Source organism: Capricornis sumatraensis, chromosome 4 (genome assembly GCF_032405125.1).
Source record: "Capricornis sumatraensis isolate serow.1 chromosome 4, serow.2, whole genome shotgun sequence".
Taxonomy (NCBI): Eukaryota; Metazoa; Chordata; class Mammalia; order Artiodactyla; family Bovidae; genus Capricornis; species Capricornis sumatraensis.
The window spans coordinates 108,124,534-108,137,857 of NC_091072.1; the positions used below are offsets into that span (position 1 = coordinate 108,124,534).

At 37.5% G+C, this 13,324-nt stretch overlaps 1 protein-coding gene across 2 annotated transcripts in view; it reads left to right on the forward strand.

Annotated features, from left to right (window-relative positions):
- Window positions 1-13,324, forward strand: part of SCYL2 (SCY1 like pseudokinase 2) — a 54,171-nt gene that overhangs the window by 23,943 nt on the left and 16,904 nt on the right. Inside the window, exons 4-11 of one of the 2 annotated variants that reach the window (XM_068970456.1) lie at window positions 1,757-1,901; window positions 3,530-3,679; window positions 5,174-5,395; window positions 5,816-5,932; window positions 6,525-6,650; window positions 10,917-11,093; window positions 12,597-12,608; window positions 12,720-12,842. In XM_068970456.1, coding sequence (XP_068826557.1) covers window positions 1,757-1,901; window positions 3,530-3,679; window positions 5,174-5,395; window positions 5,816-5,932; window positions 6,525-6,650; window positions 10,917-11,093; window positions 12,597-12,608; window positions 12,720-12,842 — 1,072 coding nt within the window. Of the gene's footprint in view, window positions 1-1,756; window positions 1,902-3,529; window positions 3,680-5,173; window positions 5,396-5,815; window positions 5,933-6,524; window positions 6,651-10,916; window positions 11,094-12,596; window positions 12,609-12,719; window positions 12,843-13,324 lie in introns of those variants that run through there. The other variant, XM_068970457.1, reaches the window with a different exon arrangement.

Consider the following 13,324-nt stretch of genomic DNA (forward strand, 5'->3'; position numbering starts at 1 on the left):
TAAGGAATTCTTGCCCACAGTATTAGATATAATGGTTATCTGAGTTAAATTCACCCATTCCAGTCCATTTTGGTTCGCTGATTCCTAAAATGTCGATGTTCACTCTTGCTATCTCCTGTTTGACCACTTCTAATTTGCCTTGATTCATGGACCTAACATTCCAGGTTCCTATGCAATGTTGCTCTTTACAGCACTGGACTTTACTTCCATCACCAGTCACATCTACAACTGGGTGTTTTTGGTTTGGCTCCGTCTCTTCATTCTTCCTGGAGTTATTTCTCCACTGACCTCCAGTAGCATATTGGGCACCTACCGACCTCGGGAGTTTATCTTTCAGTGTCCTGTCTTTTTGCCTTTTCGTACTGTTCATGGGGTTCTCAAGGCAAGAATACTGAAGTGGTTTGCCATTCCCTACTGAAGTGGTTTGCCATTCCCTTCTCCAGTGGACCATATTTTGTCAGAACTCTACACCATGACCCGTCCGTCTTGGGTGGCCCTTCAAGGCATGGCTCATAGTTTCACTGAGTTAGACAAGGCTGTGTTCCATGTCATCAGATTGGTTAGTTTTCTGTGGTTGTGGTTTGCAGTCTGATGGAGAAGGATAAGAGGCTTATGGAAGCTTCCTGATGGGATAGACTGACTGAGGGGGAAAACTGGGCTTTGTTCTGATGGGTGGGGCTATTCTTAGTAAATCTTTAATTTTCTGTTTTGGGTGGGGCTGTGTTCCCTCTCTCTTATTTATCTGGGGCCAAACTATGGTGGAGTTAGAAGATAATAAAGATAAAGGTGACTTTCTTCAAAAGGTCCCATGCAGGCACTGCTCAGTGCTCCCAACCCTGCAGCAGGCGACTGCTGACCCACGCCTACGCCAGAGACTCCTGGACACTCCCACCCACTCACCACCCAGAAATAGGACACCCCCCAGCCCCTGGCCAGCACTCAGCATGCACACCTCTCCTAGCAGTGTGCTATGGAGGATAAGTACCAGAGCTTACAAAGTACCAGAGGAGGCCCACGGGATACCATGTTTCCCAAGCAAGAACAAAAAGGTATTCACATTGTTTCTAGATGCAAAAGACAGTCTAAAAGATGCAAAAATAATGTGCCCTCCCAGGGCTCCAACAACTCACAAAGGTCTCAAGTGACATAATTCAGGGACTGCCCCCCCTTCCTCATCCAGATATTTGTTCTTAACAGTGAAAAAAAGAAATATGGCCGGCTTGTGTGAGCTCAAGCTATATCCTGACGACTCTTGCTCCAGAAGCATCTGGGAAGTCTATAGTTTCCTGTGAGCATATTCTGAAAGTTATAGCTTTAGAAATAAGGGTAATATAACAGTATTCTAAATTAATTTATTGGTTTTCCATAAAGAATATCAATTATTCAAAAAGCACAGTGGTAATTATCCAGTGTAATTCATATACAGAGCTTCCTGACTTTGCTCTGTTAGTCTAAGTGTGTTATGTGAAGTGAAGTCACTCAGTCGTGTCTGACTCTTTGCGACCCCATAGACTGCAGCCTGCCAGGCTCCTCTGTCCATGGGATTTTCTAGGCAATAGTACTGGAGTGGATTGCCATTTCCTTCTCCAGGGGATCTTCCCAACCCAGGGTTCGAACCCGAGTCTCCCGCATTGTAGACAGAGGCTTTACCATCTGAGCCACCAGTTTGTTATAGTAATAGTGAAAATAAATCTAAACTTGTCTACCTTCTTGGTAGTTAAATAGGACCACTCATATTTTTCTTCTTTTAAAATAGGGACTGCTTGGCATTTTGCACGGAACCAGTTTTTGCCAGTTTAGCCAATGTTCTGGGTAACTGGGAAAATCTACCTTCCCCTGTGTCTCCAGACATTAAGGATTATAAACTTTATGATGTAGAAACCAAATATGGTTTGCTTCAGGTATGTATTTTTATTCTTCGTGTGGATGGAATATTTTCCTTCAAAAGTATTTTTATAGCCATTTCAAATTTAGCCATATAAACTGCTTTATGTAAACCTTTGCATCTTTTTAGTAATTTAAAAATCATTTCTATGTTCTAGAATTTCTCTACAGTTTATTGTTAGGCTTAAATTGTATTTTTAACGTATTAAACATAACATTAGTAACCTTTGGAGAAGAGCACTTGTTGACTGGTGGGTGTGTGGTTCCTTTTTTTATTTTTTTGAGTTTTAAACCTTCAGAATGCATCTCATAAGTCCATTCCACTTTTGCTGATTTCTTTCCCCTACTTATCCAAATATCTTCAGCTTTATAGAGTAAATTTATACAGTAGATTCTTTGTTTTGGAGGACAGAGATAATTTTGTTCTTTATTTTTAACAGCTTTATTAAGGTATAATTAATTAGCATACAGTAAACTTCACATATTTAAAAATACACAGTTATTAAGTTCCTAGGTAGAACCATCACTGCAGTCAAAATAATGTATGTATCCATGACCCTCCAGAGTGTCCTCATACCTGTTGTAATCCTTACCTCTTGCTCCTTGCTACCTCTGTCTCTCATCCCAGAAAACCACTGACCTGCTTTCTGTCACTATGAATCAGTTTATATTTTCTAGAATTTTCTAAATGAAATCATACAATATGTACTGTGTTTTTGGCTGGGCTTCTTTCAGTCAATCAAATTATTTTGATATTTATTCATATAGTTGTGCGTATCAGTACTTCTTTTTATTGCTGAGTAGTAGTCCATAGAATGGCTATACCATAGTTTGCTTGCCAATTCACTCATTGATGGTCATTTGGGTTGTTTACAGTTTTGGGCAATTGTGAATAAAGCTGCTGTGAATATTCATGTACATGTTCTTGATGGACATTTAATTTCACTTCTCTTGGTTAATTACCAGGGAGTGGGGTGACTAAATCAAACAGTATGTATATAGTTCATCTTCTAAGAAAATGAAAGACTGTTTTAGAAATGGTAATACTGTTTTGCATTCCCATTGCAGTATAGAAGTTACATATTTTTTCACCTTTCCAAAACTTGGTTTTGGTATGGTTGGTCCTTTCAAATCCAGTCTTCACTTTTTGTTAACAAATACCATGGTGATCTCAGGTACAATATAAAATTACCAAATATTAATTCAAAGTAAGAATGAGTGAACATCAGTTTGAAAACTGAACACAATACTAAGAAAAACTTAATTTCAATGTGGAGTGTAAGTATAAAAAATATTAAGAATTAGAATCAAATTTACAAAGGTGTTTCTTGATATTTACTGTCTGTTAACTCAGAAACCAGATTCTGTCACTTTTCAAGCTCAGGAACTGAATAAATTTGGGACACAAAGTCTTTTCTTTTGCTTTTGTGTATGTAGAAAGGAACTTAAATAAGTAGTTGCTGTTTTGGGAGTTTTCCTTACTAATGCTTAGAATGCTCTCGCAACTTTCTCTACACTTTTGCATTTATGAAATTTAATAACCTGATATGTAAAAATTTTTATTGGGAGAAGCAGCAAATTTGATTATTATGAGACATTTATTAATGTACTTGAATGTAAAAATATCTTTTATTCCCATTTACAGGTTTCTGAAGGTTTGTCATTTTTGCACAGCAGTGTGAAAATGGTTCATGGAAATATTACACCTGAAAATATAATTTTGAATAAAAGTGGAGCCTGGAAAATAATGGGCTTTGATTTTTGTGTATCATCAACCAATCCTTCTGAACAAGAGGTAATAAAGGTTTTATTCTTCTAATTTTTTTAAAGCTCTGGAAATTTTTAAATTGCATCTGAAATAGATTAGAGAATTTATATGTCTGATGATGAGATGATTGGATGGCATCACCAACTCAGTGGACGTGAGTTTGAGAGTAGATAGATAGTAGAGGACAGAGAAGCCTGCACATAGTTGCCTAGTTGTATCTAACTCTTTGTGACCCCATGGACTACAGTATGCCAGGCTCCTCCATCCATGGGATTTTTCAGAAAGGAATACTGGAGTGGGTTGCTATTTCCTCCTCCAGGAGATCTTCCCTACCCAGGGGTCTAACCTGCGTCTCTTGTGTCTCCTACATTGGCAGGCAGATTCTTTACCACTGGCGTCACCTGGGAAGTCTGATACATGTGTATAAATAGGCTTTGTGGTACAATGGTATGTTTAAATTTATAGCTTTATAGAAAATTTGTAACGTTCATTGTACCTACAAATATTCAGTACACTAATTCCATGGTAATGTTACTTGAGAAGAAAGTGCTAAAGCACTTTTGGGTTAGGTAGGTTTTTTCCCCCTCAGAATGTCAGGTACAGGAACAAACTGTGAATTTAGCAGTGTTTCCCCAACTTACTGAACCACAGAATCTTGTTTAGGGAGCATGATAGCAACAATAGCAGTGACAGTCATGGCTAATGTTTACTGAAGCTCTTTCTAAACACTACCTGTGTATTTACTTATTATCCTTGCAACAACTCAGTGAGGTATAGGAATAATACAGATGACCAAGTTAGACTCATAGAATGAACTAACCTGCTTTAAGTTTAGGCAGGTGGTAAGCTGTAGTGCTAAGATTTGAACCCAGTTTTTCTGGCTAAAAAGCACCTGTTACTTAGTGATTATGAAACCTACCTATTTATACTTAGGAAAACACTGCAATATTTCAAATTTTTACTATGTAGTTGTTAAAGAAACCATGATTTGACCTAAGATATATTTGTAATATAAGTAAACATTTTTAGGGGAAGCAGAAAGAATTAGTATTGGTTGAGATATACTATGGATCAGGCATTGTGCTGGGCCTGTTTTCCATACATTTGTTTAATTTTACAACAGCCTTTTGAACCTATTAATTAAATCACATAGCTCATTAGTGAAAGAACAAGGTTTCAAACAACCGTAATCTACTTGAGCTCGTAGGTTTGAAGCCTGTATCAGAAAACATAGGCCATACCTTCCCACATTCAAAATGCATCATATAGTATACTGATAATTTGTTTTCTGGAAGACAGTGCCAATAATCTCAAAGATATAAGAGTTCTTATTCTATCTCTTAGCTTGTTTCATGCATGTTGTAGTTTTGGGATTTGGGGAAATTTAGAATTGAAAGTCTTGGTGACATTTTTACTTGCATGACTGAGTATGAATTTAAAACTCAATTGTTAGTACTTGACAGTGGTTTGCTTTAATTTGACATATTTAATCTATGTGATCATTTTTCTATCCTTTCATAGCCTAAGTTTCCATGTAAAGAATGGGACCCAAATTTGCCATCATTGTGTCTTCCAAATCCTGAATATTTGGCTCCTGAATATATACTTTCTGTGACCTGTGAAACAGCCAGTGATATGTACTCTTTAGGAACTGTCATGTATGCTGTATTTAATAAAGGGAAACCTGTATTTGAAGTTAACAAGCAAGATATTTACAAGAGTTTCAGCAGACAATTGGATCAGGTATTTGCCTTTAAATATTTGCTTGCATTAAAAATGTATTAAGTGTTTCTTAGTATTTTTTTCTAAAATATGTTCAGAAAATTCTCTAAACTGGGAGGAGTGTCTCATATTTTGTTTTCATAAAGTCAACTTAACAAAAGTGATTCTTAGGATTAATATTTGTTACTACAACTTTAATCATGGCATTTATTTACTAGAGTGAAAACTGAAATATGGCCTAAAATAATGGGCATTTTGCTTTAGGAATAGAGACAATTTCAGGTATTAAAAGACATGTTTTAGTTATCTTGCAACAGCAGTTTGTTCAATCTAAAAATACAGTTAGTAAATTTCAAAAAGATTTAAATGGACTGTTCACAATATAAATGTATATCTTTTGAATATTTTATACTCATATTTAACATTATTACTTTTGAACAGTTGAGTCGTTTAGCATCTAGTTCACTTACAAATGTACCTGAGGAAGTCCGTGAACATGTGAAACTACTGTTAAATGTAACTCCAACTGTAAGACCAGATGCAGATCAAATGACAAAGGTGAGCATGTATTAATTCCTGCCTTAGATGGAGGGACAAAAAATGAGTTAAAGTTGATTAAATGCTCCTGAAGATTTAATATGTAGTCCCCAGATAACATCTGTATTCGTGAGTGTATTAAATACTCAGTGTCCTTTAATCTTAAGGAATTAAACAATTTATGATATAAGTGCTCTGATATAAAGTTAAGATTTCAGATAAAGAAACATAATAGTTAAAATTGGGCATGCAGAAGTTCTAGACATGCTAAGAGTTCATAACCCTCTTAATTCACTCATATAAGCATGGGTTTTAATAAATGGTACTGTTTATGGCCTCAAGATATTTTAGTTAATCTTTCACTATTTTACTAGTTACGTAAAGTAAATGTTATTGTGTAGTCAGTTCACAGATTCTGATTCTGAAAAATTGACTTCAAAAAGAGAAGTAATTTATTATTTCTTATTCTGATTTTTACAATTAGAATTTTATTAAGTTGTCTTAAGCATTTTGCTAAATGTTTCTGAGTATTTTTTTTCACCATACTGTGTCAATTTCACATATGAGAAGTATTTCAATATTTATCAAAATAATTTTACTTTTCTGTTTTTAGATTCCCTTCTTTGATGATGTCGGTGCAGTAACACTGCAATATTTTGATACCTTATTCCAAAGAGATAACCTTCAGAAATCACAGTTTTTCAAAGGACTGCCAAAGGTTCTGCCAAAACTGCCTAAGGTTTGTTGTTTTTTAAAACAAATGGTCTTCCACTTGTTTGTAGAGAGGAGTTGTATGTATGTATTTTGGCTGTGCTAGGTCTTGGTTGCTACATGGGCTTTCCTCTACTTGTAGCAAGCAGAGGCCGCTCTCTAGTTGTGATGCGCAGGTTTCCCGTTGCGGTCGCTTCTCTTGTTGCAGAGCACAGGCTCAGTAGATGTGGTGCACGGCCTTAGTTGCTCTGTGGCAGGTGGGATCTTTCTGCATCAGGGATCGAGCTCATATCTCCTACCTTGGTAGGTGGGTTCTTTTCCACTGGGGCCACCAGGGAAGCCTAAGGTTTGTTGTTGATCAGTTTGTTATTGTAGTCAGGAGTTTAGCATTTAAAATTTACTTTGACTTCACTATAATAACACTTTCCCCAAAACGTAACTTTTGCCAAGGGTACATAAATGTCTAAAAGGCTATCGACTGAAGCCATAAAAGTTTAGTGGATCCTTTTTACATGGTGGAAAAATAATTAAATAGGATAAAACAATTAGAAGGATTCAGTTCAGTTGAGTCGCTCAATGGTGTCTGACTCTTTGCGACTCCATGAACCACAGCATGCCAGGACTTCCTGTCCATCACCAACTCCCGGTGTCTACCCAAACTCATGTCCTTTGAGTTGATGATGCCATCTAACCATCTCATCCTCTGTTGTCCCCTTCTCCTCCTGCCTTCAGTCTTTCCCAACATCAAGGTCTTTTCAAATGAGTCAGCTCTTCACATCAGGTAGCCAAAATATTGGAGTTTCAGCTTCGACATCAGCCCTTCCAATGAATATTCAGGACTGATTTCCTTTAGGATGGACTGGTTGGATCTCCTTGCAGTACAAGGGACTCTCAAGAGTCTTCTCCAACACCACAGTTCAAAAGCATCAATTCTTCTGAGCTCAGCTTTCTTTATAGTCCAATTCTCACATCCATACATGACCGCTGGAAAAACCAGCCTTAACTAGACAGACCTTTGTTGACAAAGTAATGTCTTTGCTTTTTAATATGCTGTCTAAGTTGGTCATAACTTTCCTTTCAAGGAGTAAGCATCTTTTAATTTCATGGCCGCAAGCACCATCTAGAGTGATTTTGGAGCCCCCCAAAATAAAGTCAGCCACTGTTTCCACTGTTTCCCCATCTATTTGGCATGAAATGATGGGACCAGATGCCATGATCTTCGTTTTCTGAATGTTGAGCTTTAAGCCTCTTTCACCTTCATCAAGAGGATCTTTAGTTCTTCTTTACTTTCTGCCATAAGGATGGTGTCATCTGCATATCTGAGGTTATTGATATTTCTCCCAGCAATCTGGATTCCAGCTTATGCTTCATTCAGCCCAGCGTTTCTCATGATGTACTGTGCATAGAAGTTAAATAAGCAGGGTGACAATATACAGCCTTGACGTACTCCTTTTCCTATTTGGAACCAGTCTGTTGTTCCATGTCCAGTTCTAACTGTTGCTTCCTGACCTGCATACAAGTTTCTCAAGAGGCAGGTCAGGTGGTCTGGTATTCCCATCTCTTTCAGAATTTTCCACAGTTTATTGTGATCCACGCAGTCAAAGGCTTTGGCATAGTCAATAAAGCAGAAATTGATGTTTGTCTGGAACTCTCTTGCTTTTTTGATGATCCAGTAAATGCTGGCAATATGATCTCTGGTTCCTCTGCCTTTTCTGAAACCAGCTTGAACATCTGGAAGTTCACGGTTCTCATATTGCTGAAGCCAGGCTTGGAGAATTTTGAGCATTACTTTACTAGCGTGTGAGATGAGTACAATTGTGTGGTAGTTTGAGCATTCTTTGGCATTGCCTTTCTTTGGGATTGGAATGAACACTGACCTTTTCCAGTCCCATGGCACCTGCTGAGGTTTCCAAATTTGTTGGCATATTGAGTGCAACACTTTCATGGCATCATCTTTCAGGATTTGAGAGAGCTCAACTGGAATTCCATCACCTCCACTAGCTTTGTTCATAGTGATACTTACTAAGGCCCACTTGGCTTCACATTCCAGGATGTATGGCTCTAGGATCACACCATCGTGAGTATCTGGGTCGTGAAGATCTTTTTTGTATAGTTCTTCTGTGTATTCTTGCCACCTCTTTTTAATATCTTCTGCTTCTGTTAGGTCCATTCCATTTCTGTCCTTTATTGTGCCCATCTTTGCATGAAATGTTCCCTTGGTAACTCTAATTTTCTTACTAGTCTTTCCTGTTCTATTGTTTTCCTCTATTTCTTTGCATTGGTTGCTGAGGAAGGCTTTCTTATCTCTCCTTGCTGTTCTTTGGAACTCTGCATTCAAATGGGTATATCTTTTCTTTCCTCCTTTGCTTTTGGCTTCTCTTCTTTTCACAACTATTTGTAAGGCCTCCTCAGACAGCCATTTTGCCTTTTTGCATTTCTTTTTCTTGGGGATAGTCTTGATCCCTGTCTCCTGTACAGTGTCACAAACCTCCATTCATAGTTCATCAGGCACTCTATCAGATCTGATCCTTTAAATCTATTTTTCACTTCCACTGTATAATTGTAAGGAATTTGATATAGGTCATACCTGAATGGTCTAGTGGTTTTCCCCACTTTCGTCAATTTAAGTCTGAATTTGGCAATAAGGAGTTCATGATCTGAGCCACAGTCAGCTCCTGGTCTTGTTTTTGCTGACTGTATAGAGCTTCTCCATCTTTGGCTGCAAAGAATATAATCAATCTGATTTCAGTGTTGACCATCTGGTGATGTCCATGTGTAGAGTCTTCTCTTGTGTTGTTGGAAGAAGGTGTTTGCTATGACCAGTGCATTTTCTTGGCAAAACTCTATTAGTCATTGCCCTGCTTCATTTTGTATTCCAAAGCCAAATTTGCTTGTTACTCCAGGTGTTTCTTGACTTCCTACTTTTGTATTCCAGTCCCCTATAATGAAAAGGACATCTTTTTTGGGTGTTAGCTCTAAAAGGTCTTATAGGTCTTCATAGAACTGTCCAACTTCAGCTTCTTCAGTGTAACTGGTTGGGGCATAGACTTGGATTACCATGATACTGAATTGTTTGCCTTGGAAATGAACAGAGTTCATTCTGTCAATTTTGAGATTGCATCCAAATACTGCATTTTGGATTCTTTTGTTGACTATGATGGCTACTCCATTTCTTCTAAGGGATTTCTGCCCTCAGTAGTAGATATAATGGTCATCTGAGTTAAATTCACCCATTCCAGTCCATTTTGGTTCGCTGATTCGTAGAATGTCGATGTTCACTCTTGCCATCTCCTGTTTGACCACTTCCAATTTGCCTTGAATCATGGACCTGACAGTCCAGGTTCTAGTGCAATATTGCTGTTTACAGCATCAGACCTTGCTCCCATCACCAGTCACATCCACAGCTGGGTGTTGTTTTTGCTTTGGCTGCATCCCTTCATTGTTTCTGGAGTTATTTCTCCACTGATCTCCAGTAGCATAGTGGGCACCTACCGACCTGAGGAGTACCTCTTTCAGTGTCCTATCATTTTGGCTTTTCATACTGTTCATGGGGTTCTCAAGGTAAGAATACTGAAGTGGTTTGCCATCCCCTTCTCTAGTGGACCACATTCTGTCAGCACTTGGACTTTAAACATCAGAAGAGAAGTTGTAAACTGTTGTGGAAATCACTGTCTCACTAGCAATTAAGGGGTTACTTCGGTATGATAGTAGTCTCTCCAGTTCTACTCTCCCTTCCTGGCTTAGTAAATTGTGAGGATAACGTAGTCTAAAAATATTAATGAATGCCGAAAAAGCCACTGTCTGGAAAACTAGCTAATTCCTTTGTAAAAATAATTCCATTGTTTAATCTATCAGATAGTCATTGGTTATATACTGTTTGTCTAGCCCTTAACCTAGACGCCCTGGAGAATAAATGGGAAACAAAATATTGTCCTTGTTTTCAAGGCCCTTTTAGTAAATGTAGATGGCATTAATGATAATTTACAATATGGGATATGAATCATAAGTAATGAAGAAATTAAGAGGAGAACTATATTAATGAAGACTAATTAGGAAAGTTTTCCTAAAGAGTGACCATATTTCCCCCTTTCTCTGTAATGTTCCCAGGTTATGTCTTTTTTCCTGGCATAATTAGCAATAGTAATATTTTATTCTCAAAAGTGTCCCAGTTTCAACTATCAATTATGTAGTCAGTTTACCCCAAAGGATTGGAGGTGTTAGACGCTTAACTTCAATGTTAATACTAAAAACCTGATATAAAGATTAATTTTAAGAAAACATTTTTGCTTTTCAGCGTGTGATTGTGCAGAGAATTTTGCCTTGTTTGACTTCAGAATTTGTAAACCCTGACATGGTACCTTTTGTTTTGCCCAATGTACTACTCATTGCTGAAGAATGTACCAAAGAAGAATATGTTAAGTTAATTCTACCTGAACTTGGGCCTGTCTTTAAACAGCAGGAGCCAATCCAGGTATGTATGTAGATATTTTTTCCTGTTTATCTGTGGTTATTCAGTGTTCTTAATCAATGATAACTATCACTGAAAACAAAAGTAATGGATATCTGGCTTTTTAAAAATTGAGGGAAATGTGAGAGACTTGCTTTTCCATTAGTCAGAAGCTATTTTTCATATGCTTGAAGTAAACCATTCCTAAAGTTATAGTTGAACTTTGCAAGTAAATGTCTATAGCTCTCAACAAGTTACTGTCTCAAAAAAGAAATTGTAGTGAGGTTTTACATGTGTTATATTGTTCCCATTGACCTTACTGAATGTTACAGGTTTAGTAAAATAAATATTTATTTTTCTCCTGCACTTTTAAATATTTCTGTGTTTCTGCTTTGCTATTGAGTCTTTAATTTGTAGATGGTTTTTGCCAGTTGTTCCCATTATTTTATTGCTAGTAAATAGTTTCACTAGAAGAGGGAAAATGCTTCCATCACCGTGAAAGTAATAGGTGTATTGTTAAGAGGAAATTTAATTAGAATCTGATATGGACTCTATTAAAATATTTATCCCTCTGATTCAAGGTGGGCTTGGATTTAAGGGAGCAGTAGGGTCCCATACTTCAGTTAGAATCTGGCCACCTTCATCTCCTTGGACAAGTCATTACTCTCTTACAGCTTCTATTTTCATTATTTCTGAAGTGAAAAGAGTTGTTGAAATTAATTGAAATTTTCTTGCACATGGGAAATATTACCAAGTTTCTGATATTACATGGCAGTAGCTTATTGGTAAACTGTAGATTACCTAATTTAACAGTTTAATGACAGGCTGTTTGTGGTCCTTCCCTTGAAGGGAGGGAAACTAAAGGAAGTCTGTGGTAGTAAGGCAAGAGTTCCTCTGCCTAAGAAAGGGGAGGTGAGGGAACTATAGGGTTTGAAGCAGAGTTCTCCAAACATGGTCAAGGTGTCCAGAAGAAAAGCAGTGGAGTCGCATGTCCACCAAGCTGTGCATCATATAGGAGCCTAAGGAATCTACCATCTGAGCACTTATTTGCCTTCATTCTTTGCATTTTTTCCCCCTTACTAGTCTAGCTAAAAATCCCTTCTGAAAAATTTTAACTGAGCCTTGACAAAACTAGTCTGCATAAATAGAAGGGATGGTTTGTTCCTATCACTTAGCTATGTGGTGGCAGACAAATGATCAGGGACAACTGAAAATGTTTCTTTCTAGAATTTTTCCTGACAGTCCTTTTCATTTCTGTACCTTTTCTTGTTTTGAACTTCATAGAAGCCAAGTGATGTAATTTACTTCTTTGCGACGTCTGACTTTGCTGCCCCCAGACTTTTATTTTTTACCCAGTAGCTTTCTAGATAGTTGGTACTTGTGGGTGAGTGATGTATTACTGAAGATATGTGAAAGTTAGGAAATTAGCTTTTATTTAAATATTTAAACCAAGAACAGATGTTAAATATTGTGCTTCTAGAAACATAAGAGACTTGATTTATATGTTTTTGTCTTCCATGCCTTCAGGCTAGCAACATGGTAAGTGTCAAAACACATAACTTATTCTTATGAAGCAACTTTAAACTTTGGCATATGTAAAATGGCATAAAAAGTCTAGACTTTGATACATTGTTCCCCTTGTATACACAGATTTTATTAATCTTCCTCCAAAAAATGGATCTGCTACTAACCAAAACTCCTCCTGATGAGATAAAGAACAGTGTCCTGCCAATGGTTTACAGAGCCCTAGAGGCTCCCTCCATTCAGATCCAGGTATAATATTCAGTTTTTTTCTTTTAATGATGATTTTGATTAGTAAAGCAAAAGAAAGAAGTAAAGTACATTTTAAGTTTGTCATAAAATTTTTATATAAAGCTCAATAATACATATTAATGAGTTAGTGAATTTCATTATGTACTTTTAAAGTATGCTACTGCTGCTGCTGCTAAGTCACTTCAGTCGTGTCCAACTGTGTGCGACCCCATAGATGGCAGCCCACCAGACTCCCCCGTCCCTGGGATTCTCCAGGCAAGAATACTGGAGTGGGTTGCCATTTCCTTCTCCAATGCATGAAAGTGAAAAGTGAAAGTGAAGTCACTCAGTCGTGTCCCATTCTTCGCGATCCCATGGACTACAGCCGACTAGGCTCCTCCGTCCATGGGATTTTCCAGGCAAGAGTACTGGAGTGGGGTTCCATTGCCTGTATCCACTCCTAACCTGAAGAATCAGTTGATAAATACTGGTATTAATAAAGT